The sequence below is a fragment of the Notolepis coatsorum genome, assembly GCF_963971535.1.
Source record: "Notolepis coatsorum genome assembly, chromosome: 8".
In the NCBI taxonomy this organism is placed as follows: Eukaryota; Metazoa; Chordata; class Actinopteri; order Aulopiformes; family Paralepididae; genus Notolepis; species Notolepis coatsorum.
In genome coordinates this window covers 56,014,402-56,028,833 of record NC_140172.1, presented here as the reverse complement: position 1 = coordinate 56,028,833, position 14,432 = coordinate 56,014,402, and the positions used below count along the sequence as shown (strand labels likewise).

Sequence of the window (14,432 nt, the reverse complement as noted above, 5' to 3'; positions counted from 1 at the left end):
GGATCAGGTCAGGAGGGAGATAACCGAATCTATTAAAAATAATGTGGACAGCCGAGTGAAACCGACCATCCTATGGGACACAATCAAGGCAATTATGAGGGGATACCTAATCTCAAAGACTGCACAATTGAATAAGTATAGGCAAATGAAATATCATCAATTACAGAGAGATTTGAGAAAACTCGAGCAACAGCTGCAGGGAGGGGAGGGGGGGGGGGGTGACAGGGAACAGATGAAGGGGATAAAATCACAGCTTGAGGAGATGGGAAAGGGAGAGCTAGAGAAGAATTTAAGATACACAAAACAAACCTTCTATGAATCAGGCCAGAGGGCAACCAAGATATTAGCAAAACGACTCAGGGCCCAGCAGAGTAGACACTTTATTCACAAGATCAGGGAATCCCAAACAGGAGAAGCGATTTATGAACCTGAAGAAATTCAACGTATATTCAAGGAATACTATGAAAAGTTGTACTCGCAACCCGAGATGGAAGACGAGGAGAACATTTTACAGTTTTTAGCATCCCTGGATCTCCCGAGTATAGGGAAAATAGAGAATAAAGCCTTGATCTCCCCCATCACAAAGGAAGAACTAGATATAGCCATAGGAAGACTGAAAGCAAACAAAACACCAGGGAGCGACGGATTTCCAAACGAGTGGTACAAAATCTTTAAAGAAGACCTGGCCCCAGTAATGCTAGATTCTTTTAACTGGACACTTGAAAAGGCAGAAGCCCCCCCGTCCTGGAAAGAGGCGGTGATAGCAGTTATACCAAAAGAAGGGAAGAATAAGGAGCATTGCGAATCATATCGTCCCATATCGATGTTAAATGGGGATTACAAGCTGTTCACATCTATACTGACTAGGAGAATGGAGGACATCCTCCCTGACCTGATTCACGAGGACCAGACAGGGTTCATAATAGGCAGACAGACACAGGACAATGTTAGGCGCACTTTGCATGTGATAGAACAGGTGGAAAAACAACAACTCCCGGCAGCCCTAGTGAGCTTAGATGCGGAAAAGGCCTTCGACAGGGTCAGGTGGTCCTTCCTGTTTAGGGTTTTGGAAAGATTTGGATTCGACGAACAATTCATCAGCTGTATAAGAGCTCTATACGACAATCCAAATGCCAGAGTAAAGATTAACGGTAGCTTGTCGGACAGATTCAAACTGTTCAGAGGGACGCGCCAGGGATGTTGTGCAAGCCCCGCCCTCTTCGCGATTTTCGTAGAACCATTAGCCCAAGCCATTAGAGAAAGTAAAGAAATTAAGGGTGTTAGAATAGCAAGGGGGGAACACAGGATAGGCCTTTTCGCGGATGATATTATAATATACCTCCAGAACCCAAGTTTGACCTTCTCCAAGTTAATGACCATACTAGATGATTATGGCTGGATGTCAGGATACAAGCTGAATGTCGTAAAAACCCAGATTCTCACTTACAACTTCTCACCCAGTAGTGGAATGAGGAATGATTACAAACTGAACTGGGAAGCTGAATCAATGACCTACCTGGGAGTGATTATCACCAAGGATATGCACAAATTAGAAGCGGCTAACTACAATAAGATTAATGATAAATTACAGAAGGACTGGTCGAGATTGGCTACACACGTGATGGATTTCAGTACCAGAATAGAAGTGATCAAAATGAATATTCTGCCAAGGCTGTTGTATCTCTTCCTCTCACTACCAGTCAAGGTCCCAGACTCACAGTTCATAGCATGGGACAGACAGATCTCTAGGTTCATATGGGCGGGGGGCAGACCTAGGGTGAAATTCAAAACATTGCAAATTGAAAAAGAGGGAGGAGGCCTGACACTACCTAATCTAAAGGAATACTACTATGCAGCCCAGCTGAGGTATGCAGTTTACTGGTGCTCAAGAGCATACAGGGCCAGGTGGAAGGACATAGAGACCCACCTAGGACGTGTCCAACCTCAGGCCAGATTGGGTGGGAAAGAACACACAACAAAACAGGGAAATAATTCAATAGTGGACCACACACTGATGGTTTGGAATGAGGTGGTCAGGAAATACAAATCAAAAGACAGTAGACTTCTGATTTGGCCTTCCCAGACCCCAGGCTTCAGCCCGGGAGCACTGGACGCCACTTTTGACGGGTGGAGGGATAGAGGTATAACAGCCATATGTACACTCTTAGAGAACCATAACTTCATGTCTTTTGAGCAATTTAAGAGAAAATTTGACTTGGGAAATGACAATTTGTTTAGATATCTACAGCTGCGACACTTCTATGATACAGAAGTCAAGAATGGGATATCAGTAGGTGGTAACGGGGTGGTGGCAATGATGGAGATAGCGTATACGCAAACTCCAGTGAAAATAGTATCGGAAATGTACAAAAGTTTACAAGCTCGTAACAACTGTGATTCATATAATGTGAAGACGAAATGGGAAAGTGAACTGAGTATAATCTTGACGGAGGATGATTGGCATTCTATATGTGAGACACAACACTCATCCACTAGCTCTAGAGCAGGGGTGGGCAATTATTTTTCCCGGGGGGCCGAATGAGCAACTGAAAATATGTTGGGGGGCCGGGCCAAAATTCCAAACTCAATTATGCATAATATACATTTTATTTCTATATAAAAAGCAGTAAATGGCATTGTTTTGACCCCTGGTAAGAGTGTATGTTATTATTTCAAAAATATCATTTATTCAAATAGAATTTATTTCCAAAATGATGAACAAAATGTGAAACATTAATAACAAAGGGAATTTTGAGTTTCATATACTATTGAAACAAGGATTTTCTTAGCTTTCTAAAGACATCACATCATCTTATAGCAAAAATAAACAAGACATGTCACTGAACTGTGTAAAGAAAAGTGTCCCAGTTTTGTAGCCTTTTTTACTTTACATGCCTATATTAAACATTTTATGTTTTCAGAACTGTGCAAAAAAAAGAAAAAAAAGGATCAAGTGTCCCATTTCACTTGTTATATTTCCACATTTTAGTGTTCTTCAGTTCTTTTTTTTCATTCAGTGTGAGAAATCCAGTCTCTGTTGAGCTTTAACAAGTCCATCAAAGTCAGGTTGCATGTCTGAGGTGGAGATGCGAAGCACAGCTGCCAGATGTTCATCAGTGAGAGAGGATCTGTACCTGGACTTGGTAAACATCATGACTGAGAATGTCTGTTCACATATGTAGGTGGATCCAAAGAGAACCAACATCTTCTGAGCATGTCTCCTAAGCGTATACTGTGCGTGTGAACGTTGACACGGAAAAAAAAAGTTAAAAAAAAATAATTAAAAAAAATATTAAAAAAATATTTTTTTTTAATTTTTTTTTAATTTTTTTTTATTATAATGTAATCTTTCGCGGGCCGGTCAGAATCATCCCGCGGGCCGGATCCGGCCCGCGGGCCGTACAATGCCCAGGTCTGCTCTAGAGGATGGAGAGAATTCGGTTGGAAAAATGTGATGAGATTTTTTATCACACCGCAAATTAAGAGTAAACAATTAAAAGGGCAACAACCCTGCTGGAGACAGTGTGGACAGATGAATGCCAACCACTCTCACATATTCTGGTTATGTGATTAAGTGCAACCATTTTGGAAGAGTGTTACACAGGAAATGTACAGAATTCTTAGCTATGAATTCCCCATGGAACCCCAGCTGATATACCTGGGTCTGATCACAGAGAAGACCATACACAATGAAGACTTGTATCTGTTCAAAATCATGACAATAGCTGGTAAGAAGGCCATCACAAGGAGCTGGCTCAAAGAAGCCGCTCCAGACAAAGAGACATGGAGGGGCATAGTGGAGGAGATAAGCGAGATGGAAAAAATGACATTCCTGCTGAGATTGAAGGCCGAGACATACGACAGACGCTGGTCGAAATGGACATCATATGAGCCGTCAGACGGTTAAAGACTGCCATGACACAATCAAAACAGACCTGACATATCAAGAGCAAATACAGCTCGCTCCCCCCCCCCCACCATACAACACTGTCTTGTCCTGTGGTGGTGGGTGTCATATTACTAATGTAACTATGTTTATGCAAAAAAAATTAAAAAAAGTGAAAAAATAAATTAAAAAAATTCCTTTTTCTCGTCTTTCCCTGGAATTACTCAGAATCACCCAAACCATACCCACATTCAAAACAGTATAAAACGGAAATGTACGGATGAAAAAACAATCTGCTTTTTGCATGTTGACCAGAAGCAACTCACTGACAGTCGACGGCATTATTAGATCCATAGCTATAATATAAAATATAGTTTTAGGACTCGCAAGTTTGCCATTCTAAAACTATATCCATTGAATAAAGACCTGGCACTGAAGGGGGATCAGCGCCCCCTGCAGCTGGCGGTCAATGTGTTAACAATTGTGTGTATTGAGCCGTACTGTATTGTACCCATTCTGCAATCTGTTAATAAAGTTTTCAATCAATCAATCAAGCATGGAGAGCATTCAGTATCAATGTGACCTCACCTGTTTTCTCTTTGTTATCGGACTCCCTTCCGGTGTTGGAGGATCAACAGCAGCCTCCAAACCCATGTCTCCAAGTCCACCTGGAGCATCGATACCAGCTACCCTCCCACCCTCCTTTTCTTGAGTATCCTCCTCTTCCTCTTCTCCACATCCCGTGTCTCCGGTTTCAGCCACGCCTCCTGCCTCTTGCTCTTCCCCCGCCCTTGGCTCTCCTGGCAGATCCCCGTGGACGTCGTCCTGCGTGGGGTCCGGCATGCTGGTGAGGATCTCCATCACGGTGATGTTTTTAGCTCCCTCCACCAGGCCACCTCCGAACAGGGTTTGCCAGATAAGCATGAAGAAACCCTTGCACACACTGTATATTAAGTGCAGTATGCTCATCAGGATGGTCCAGAAGAAAGTGGACAAGGCCACCACGATCTCCTTGATGCTCATCTTCCTCACGCGGCGATACTGTCGACGAAGGTTACGGAAGGTGAAAATATCAAAGAAGCTCAGCATGCTGTTGATGAAGTCTGCGAAGGCGGAGCTCGACTCCGGTTGCCCCTCCTCTCCGTTGCCCTCCTCGTCTCCTGCTCCGCCAGCTGCCCCTCCTGGTCCTCCTTCCCCTCCGGCCTCTGGCCAGTCATCGTCATCCCCCTCCTTTTCCCCCTCTTCTTCCTCCCCCGAAATCTGTGAAGCTATGTTCATCTCAAAGATGGTGTCCTCACAGAAATTGACGAACATCTCCATCTTCTCTGACTCGCCTCCTTCGTTGACCACGTCGAAAATAAACTGTCGCTTGGACTCTCGGACTTGGGGCATCTCCCATTGTTTACGGTTCACTTCAGTGATCTCAAAGTAGATGCGCTCAATTTTCCTGCTGGCGCCCATGATCTCAATGCGGCCCAGGAAGGGGCGGAAGTAGTTCAGTACGCTTTCTGCCTGTTCCAGGAAGTTCTTCAGCCTGGTGTCATGGGGAACATGTTCGGAAAGGTTTGTGAGCAGCACTGCAATGTTGAAACCAATGTCCTTGGCAGGCTCCTGGAAGCGGTTGGCAAATTCATCATAATTAATCATGTCATTCTCATCGGCCTCTGAGCAGGACAGCAGGAATTGGATCTCTGAAGGGGAGTACTGCTTCTGACTGTCCATGGCCTTGTGGAAATCCTTCTTGGAGATCAGTCCTCGAGGGTCAGTGACAGAATCGCGGAAAGCGTCTGAGGCCACAATGTCCTTCAGTTTGAGAAACATGTCAAAGAACTTGAGGATCATCTCCACATTACTGGAGGACTCCACCAACATGTCAACCATCTGACGGGCAATGGTGCCATTCACTATGTTTCCTGAAACACATGGAGAAGAATTAAAGCTACACTTTTTGGTTTTGGTAAGAAAAACCTTACCCATACAATAATAATTAGCTAATATTACTACTACTAAAAGGAACATTTCAGAACAAATAGATACCTTGGTATAATTATAGTAAAATAAACAATTGGTGGTCTAATTCTCAGACCATATTTCCCATAAACCTGTCTCTTCCAGTTGGAGTTATTTTTATTAGGAAAGTGACTTTTGTTTTTTGTGCCGTAATGCTGTTCAGCAGAACTCCTGTGAGTCCGACTTGGTCGTACATAATATCAATAAAATATAGATGATAACAATGGACTCGTAGTGTCTCATCATCAGGCTCAACATGTTTCTGCAGCAATGTTGTCAAAGTATCAACATTGAATTTACAAATTATATTGATATCAAAACACTCCTAGTAGTGTCTTTAAATCTTGTTTCCAATTTCATCAAATGTTATCCTCTTAGAACATTATGTAGCTACTCAGTATAGAACACTATTTACTCAGTAGTATAGAACATTATTTACTCAGTAGTATGGCTATATCATAAATGTGCTCAGTATTATAGCTATATCTTAAACGTGCTGATGTTATTTACTCAGAGTCAGTAGTATAGCTATATCATAAACATGCTCAGTATTATAGCTATATCATAAACGTGCTGATGTTATTTACTCAGTAGTATAGCTATATCATAAATGTGCTGACGTTATTTACTCAGTAGTATAGCTATATCATAAATGTGCTCAGTAGTATAGCTATATCTTTATGTGCTGATGTTTTGGAGTTTCATGTTTTCTCAGACCAGCATCTTTAATACAATGGGGGACAATTGACAAGGTTAAACCACCAGGAGATGCTCTTTTACCCTCCAACAGTGACAGCAGCATAACAACCATGTCTTTCTGAAGGTCAAGAAGTTCCTTTAGCAGACCAATCTGGCTGGAGTCCTATAACAATATAAAAAGAAACATAGTGCATCTTACGAAATAATGATTTAAAATGTGTTTAACATATTGTAAGTTCACATATTACAGTCTAAATCTCTAAAGGATGCAACCATCATGGCTATTATTTTATTTTCTGGGAACCTAAGGTAACCCAATACCCGTTATAATGTCAAAGTTACACAAAATAAAATTGTATTATGCATAAACATTGGATTACATAAACAATTGATTATGCAACTGAAAGCTGCTAAAGATTTATTAAAACTGTACATATTATCAGGAGGAGATAGCTGAAAGTCACCTACCTCAACTTCAAAGATCATCCTTCACTTTTCTTTTATGAAATATTAAAATGTCATGTGTCTATCAAATACATTATATGTCTGATCACAGAATTGAGGAATCATTTCTTTTGAACAAATAATGTATGTTAGATTGTCACAGCTGTACATTTTGTTCATGCTTTCCACATACATCATTCATGCTAGCAAATTGCCCTTTAATCTCAAACCTCATGCACTACTGTCAAGCAAAATCGAAAGCGCACACTCGGGACAAAGGGCAGTGTTTGTACAAAAGCAGTGAGTTTAAAAGTGAACATTGTAGGTCTGGAAGAGAAATATGAAACTCAGAATTCTAAACAAACACTGTTTAAAGAAAGTATTTCTTAATAGCCTACATATTAATTTGAAAGTATTTCAATATCTTCAAGGCTAATATTTAGTTCACAGTGCCTCAAAATGATTTCATTTTGATTTATGATGACATAAGATAATTCTAAGAAGTAAAAATATGTTTTGTAAACTAATTACAGGCTCTGTGAATATAAACAAACTTCTCTCCCCAAATTGCAGAATGCAACTTTAACTAACTTCTCCAGATCCATTATTTCATTCTCAAGATTCATTATTTCATTCTCCAGATCCATTAATCCATTTGTTTAAATAAGTTGCAAAAGGCATTCACTTCCATTTACAATCAATAACAGAGTTGGCCACAACACCACAAAGGAAGAGCACATCCCCTCATGCTTCATGGTTAGTGAGGAAAAAGGCACGATGCAACAACACTGACTATGTCTACATACACACAGTATTCCGAACACTAGCTCATATCCTGGTTATTAAGGCATTCATTGGGATATGCTACTTATATGCATATTTATATCCCAATCAAGAATATCCATGTATAACTGAATACACAGAAGATGCTGAATATTACTACGAAAACAGAACTTATAAAGACTGCGACAACCAATAGGAAATGGGATAAGGTGAACATACTGGGTATCCTGGCTAATACTGGTTTATTCAACCATCATATTTAGGTATCTCATCATCATGATACAAGCTTGTTCTGGCTAAGTTTAAATGCATCTCAAAAACTGAATTCTTGAGTATCCTGAATAATATCGGAATATTAATGTGAATTTAAACACACTCATTCTAACCCCTTGGAAGTGGTGCACACAGAATGGACGGGTATCAAGATTAAAAGTAGGTACTCCAACAGGGCAGGTTAAAGGGTAGTTCCTTTTCTCAGAAAGTCTTCTAGTCACCTGCGTTTAACACTTAACGAAATTGGCCTTAAAGTCAGGGGCAATGTCTGCAGTGAAAATTAATTTTGAACAATTTGCCTTTAGTCCAATCCGAGACATGTTTCTTAACTTTTGAAGAGAGGGAACATGAAAGGATTCTTATACATTGTGCACAAAGCTCCAAAATACATGGTTCATGCCAATTGCTTGACAAGGGAAACAGTACACATTATGGGATGGACAAATTCTTTTATCTTAATTCTGGGAGACATATGAGCATATGTTAACCAATTTTGCTGCAACCAAGGCATGGAGGAAAAAAATGCATAGTTAAAGGTGCTATAGATAAGATTTTTTACGTTTACATAATATATATATATATATTTGTCTATAATACATCCATAGAGCTTTTAGAAAGGTGCAGAATAGAAGTATTGCTTTCCCCCAAATAAATGATTGTTTAATGAATTTATCATAAATAAAATTAATGTTGTTGTTTACATGTATCCCCTCCCTCTACTTCCCATTTCCCCATGTGGAATACACCTGATTGGATAAATGACATGCTGGTGCTCTAGTGGCTGAATGTTATCTACTGTATATAGCACCTTTAACAAACAGCTAGCAAGCGAAAATTACTGAAGCCATTTGCATCCCATAGCCAACAAGCCTTGCGCACAAAACACACAATACTTTACACAGATGAGCAACATTATTACGTTTATACAGTCGAAAAAACAGCTGTAGCAAATGAGCATTGTAGCCTGTTTAGTCACTGTCTAGTCACTATACTATAACTTGCTACCTTAATGAAGCTAGCAGTTCAGGCAGAACTACTGTAAGTACAGAGCAATTGCAGCGGACAATAATACTGTTGTCCAATACGTCAAGACAGAGGCAGTGTGTCAATGTGTGGCTACATCATTAGGTCTGGAGAGACAAACGTGATTTTAGCTGCTATTACTAGTGACTTTTTACACCTTTGATGTAAAGAACAAACAATGAAAACCAGCTAAATCTGTACCTACAGACTGTTGTTTTCATTTACTCATATGTATCCCACTCTACAAGTGGATCAATTTTGTCAACAATATTTTCCCCCTTTATTAAGCAATTAAAACACCATTTATTGCAGCTGACAGGCAAGTAAAAGACCAACTGATAAAGGAAACCAGCGTTGAATAAAAGCCCAAACACCATATCAATAAATAATAAAATGAATACATACTTTACCCTGCATTGACCATGTGAAAGACAATTTAAATGATCAATATATCGTACAAAATTATAAACAGCAAGACTATCACATTAAAAAGATTATCCTAGCTACCTTATTATTATTATTATTATTATTATTATTATTATTATTATTATTATTATTATTATTATTATTATTATTATTATTATTATTATTATTAGTAGTATTTATTTGGGCTGCTAGTAAAATGGGTGGCTATCTTCTAACCAGAGATGTAGTGGAGGTTAAACATACCTAAACTCAGTTTTATCAACCTTTTTAAGCCGTACATTTTTAGGATTACAATTCTAGGAAATTAAATGTCTTTCTACAGGAGGGTGTTTTGTCCTCGTGAACTAATCTGGAGGATTTATCAGCGTTTTTAAATACACCACATCTTTGACACATTCACAAGATGAGAATTATGACACAAATCTACAGTATGTTGTGAACTAATGCTGAGTAAATTGGGTGCCTCTTCATGACAGAATTAGAATTTCTCTCTATTTCTCAATTAAAACGGGGAAAGTGCGGAGGTACAGGGACTGAAGGAGTGAGCAAGTCACCTATTCAGGGCAAATCGGTGTTATAAAACCTTTAACCCTTTGGGTGCCAAAAACATGTTAATACATTTCTGGGCCCCGACCGTAGAGTGCCAAAAATGTCTTTTTACATTTCTGGGTAGTTTTTCCTTTTTTTGATATTTTTATTCATTATCCATCCAGGGAGCCTGTTGTTACCATAGGGAATGAGTCTGAGGTCGCCAAAGTGCAATACCGGCCGCATCCAGCTAGACTGCGGTATCGATCACCCTTTGAAACCTTATCAATCTTGCGTTGATCCAAGCATGTCTTCACCTCGATCCGAAAGTGTGTGTGTAACGTTAGTCCACAACGTATGCCGTTGGTGGCGATCAAAGCATCAAAAAACTATAATACCTATGATATAGATTTGATTTGAGAATAATAGCAGGTCCAGGCAAGAAACGGCAATGGTTATAGTACAGCATAAGGCTATTCCTCAGCATTTCAGGAATTACCCCAGACCGATCTAAAAACATACTTATATTCACCACGGTATAACGCGCAAATGTATGCATGGAAAAATGTTCTCTTTTTTGCATCTTGATCGGAAGAAAGTCAAATGTCAAATGACCATAGTATTGTATCCATAGCTATAATATAGAATATAGTTATAGCTCTACAAACAAGGTGACAGACTCCTATCTTTTAAAGCGTGACAGTGAATAGATGGGCACCCAATGTGTTAACAAGAAACGCAAGCTCAATTTTGCAGCAGCAGACGACCAGGAAATGCTCCCAAACGTTGGTAATTTGTTGCCTTGTTTTCATCCAGGACTGCTCTTGGCCTGTGCATTTTTAATCAAATCATGTATCACAATTCATTGAGTAATTAAAATTATTTGTATGTCACATTGTATAATCCATTACAAAGTACCCACTGTTCACCACTATGGAAGCGGTATGCTTCCAATCCCTGGATAACTATCAATTTCAAGTAGAGAGTGATGTGCACAAGAATACCTAATTGGTGAGTTAGTGGGATTAATTTGTACACAGGGAATTAGAAGCAAATGTATTGTGTATATTATATAATAATTTTCGTATATCCTTTTTTTGCAGCTGCCAAGACCAGCTGATCAAGACAACCCACTTCATAAACCTCATGTTATGAGAAATGGTCAAATGAGTGCTCTTCTTAAAATATTTTTAAATCACTTCTTTAAAAAAATATTTTTACAAATAATGTGCCTTTTGTAATGACTCTTGAATTATTGCTGATTGTTTTATGCACTGATTCTTGCTATTTTGTAATTATTTCCTTTACTCCCTAATAAATATGTATTATTTATTATTATAATAACAGAAATACAGTGGGTATACAGTATCCACACTTATGGAGCTGGAAAATGGAACATGTCCACCTCCACCTCCTTCCAAAGTGAAATATTACTTTAAAGGTGCACTATGACATTGGTACATAATCTATCTTTTCATAATTGAATAAACAAACAATGTTTGAAGCTGGGAAGCTGAAAGCTTACCGTTTCCTTACTATTTGTTGTTGTTGTTGAAGTAGTTGTTGTTTACAATGGCAAGGCCGGCAATTTTGTTTACAAACTAAACTGTCGGTTGCCGACAGAGGGTAGAATCCCAAAATAGTGGAAATCCTCAATAAAATCTTTTGACCATACCCCAAATCAACTGTCTTTATACAACAAAATGGTGGTCACTAGATGCCACATATGAGGTTTAGTATAAGAATCATGTGAACTGCCAAGGCGAAGTATCTGTTCTGGAGGAATCTAAAAAGTAGTTATATTAATAGAATAGGAATAGATATATCACAAAGTAACAACATATTTCACATGTCATCATGATAGGACAAGCTGTTGAGGAGTAGTTAACGTTTTTCATTATGTGACAATAGTGCCGCCATGGGGCCAAATTACTAAAAACGTCATACTGTAGGCATCCTTGCTATTGGACGGACATACTGTATTAGTAAATATTTGTGCAAATCAGACAAATAGCTCACAAGTAAGTAATGCGATTTTCCAAAATTTAATTTGGACAGCCTTGGCCCCCTCAATGTCCCCTGCCATAAAGGCTTTTTCCCTCTTTTTCCTGTTTAGTACACAGTCAATTTCGCCGAGTAAATTTGACTCAAACGGAGTAAATTTTACTCAAACTGAGTAAAATCTTACTCTCTTGGGCTCAAATGGACTCAGTTTCAGTCAAATTTACTCTGCAAAATTTACTGTTTTTTTCTGTCCTTGTTGATCCAGGGTTTATTGTTTGTTGGGGAAGCAGCATACCTTTTTGTGGGTACAATGCTTCCCTCGCAGAACCTAATGTAATGCTTTGGCCAACTTGACATGGTTGAAATCCCCATTGATGAGGACGAATGCGGCCGGCTGTTTTGTCTGTAGTCCCGCGACTATGGAGTGGATAACGTCACTTGCCTACGCCACCACTGCGCTCGGTGGGATGTAAACAGTGACCACGATGACATGCGTTAGCTCCCGTGGTAGGTAGTATGGTCTCATACTTAGAGCCAATAGTTCAATGTCCGGGGAACAGAGGCGTTCTTTAACTGTGATGTGACCAGGATGACACCAACTGGAATTAATAAAGACCACCGCCTTTCCTTTTGCCTCTTTGCTTATTCCTGTCACCGCGCACCACCACGAAGCCATCCTGTTCGATCATGGTGTTGTTGTTCAGCCAAGATTCTGTGGGCACAAGCTATCTTCCCTGGAGCGTGGGCGGTATTTGACCTAGGCCCCACACCGCCTCACGCCGCGCAGCCAGAGGTGAGAGCACGGCCTCGCCAGCGGCTGTGGCGAGGCCCTCGACCAGCGGCCATGTTTCCCCCGCCTGAGGTACCCTGGGCTCAATGTCAACAGGTGTCCACAAGGCCGACAGCCTTGGCGGCCGAGGGATCGGCTACATTGGATATGCACGCCCTAAAAAAACGTCACTGTCCGGCTGTGTGCAGCCCGCTCTCCGGTCACTCCCTCCCCCAACACCAGCGGAAAAGGGGCTCTGATTTGTTTGTTTGTTGTGCTGTCAAGCGGCTCCCACACCATAAGCTGTGTTGGTTGAGCCTGGTGTTACGTCTGTCAACTACAAGGGTTGTCAGCAGGGGGGCTCGAGACCTTTTGAGGCAAACAGTGCGGGCTTCCCCGACCTCGCCAGGCCGGGTATCACGTTGGTGCCTCCCACTCCCACAAGATCGGCAGTGGTCTGGCAGGCGCGCGTGATTTGGGTGGTAGTACTATCACTGCAGGGCTACGGTGTGTAGGAACCCATGGGGGCCTCACACCTTGCATGTCCAGCTGCAGAACAACTCCTCAGCATGTTCTGGAGGGGTGTTCAGTGGGGGAGCTTTTGTCACCTAGTATGATGTCAGCTTCCCCCGTATCAAACCGGCCCTTTCTGTCGGGGTCCCCCCTTGGGTGCGATTGCCTCGTGGGTAGTGTCAGGGTCCGATGTCCCGACTCACGCTCTGCTCGTACGGTTAGCGGGTCCAGGGTTGGCTACGCACAGCAGGTGGGACCGGGCCGCCTATCTACAGTTCCTAGCGGACCTGCGCCAAATGGTGGCGGGTGCGTTTGGGAGTATCATCACATATGGCTACAGCAGTACCATATGTCAAGGTGGATGGAGAGAACGCTGAGGCGGGGACTTGTATTTACACAACCCCACCCGTTTTCAGGTTTGGTACAGACCCTATTGTCAGGGTCACCAGCAGTGACAGCTCTGGTCAACGAGATCCAATCTCTGTGGGCGAAGCAAGCCATCGTCGTGGCGTTTTCCTCCCGGTATTCTCTGGTGCCCGAGAAATCGGGAGGGGGGGTGTCAGATCCATGCTGGACCTGGACCTGTCCCAGGGTTTAGCGTATGAATACCAGAGGCTGCCGTTCGGCTTTTCTCTGGCTCCCCGCATCTTCACCAAGTGCGTGGAGGCCGCACTGGGGCCTCTGCGTCGTCAGGGGTTACGAAGTGTATTCTGCCCTGACGACGTTCTGGTCCTTGGCGGTCAAGGTGGATCGTCAGGTCTCATACCAGGCAGGTGGTGGAATTCCTCACCAGCCTGGGGTTTGCTGTAGACTGGAAGTAGAGTACTCCTCTTCCCAGTCAACAGGTGGAGTACTATGGGCATCCCTCTCAGAGCATGTTATCGACACGCTCGGGAGGTTCCGTCCTAGGACGGTTACGGCGCTGTCCGTGATGCGCCTGCTCGGTATGATGGCATCTGCTCATTCCGTGGTCCCTCTTGGCCTCCTCTTCACCTCATGAGGAGGATACGGAGGTGGTTTTCCAGTATGGAAATAGACCCGGTGAGAGGCAAGTGGAAGCGGCTAAGGTTCCTG

At 41.7% G+C, this 14,432-nt stretch overlaps 1 protein-coding gene across 1 annotated transcript in view; it reads right to left on the bottom strand.

The window, feature by feature from the left end:
- The window catches only part of LOC311233659 (ryanodine receptor 1-like), a gene marked incomplete at both ends in the record, with an annotated part of 453,326 nt that overhangs the window by 43,471 nt on the left and 395,423 nt on the right, over positions 1-14,432 (bottom strand). Inside the window, 2 exons of the mRNA XM_084320641.1 lie at positions 4,475-5,799; positions 6,677-6,758. Of these exons, the coding sequence (XP_084176767.1) occupies positions 4,475-5,799; positions 6,677-6,758 (1,407 nt within the window). The remainder of the gene's footprint in view (positions 1-4,474; positions 5,800-6,676; positions 6,759-14,432) is intronic.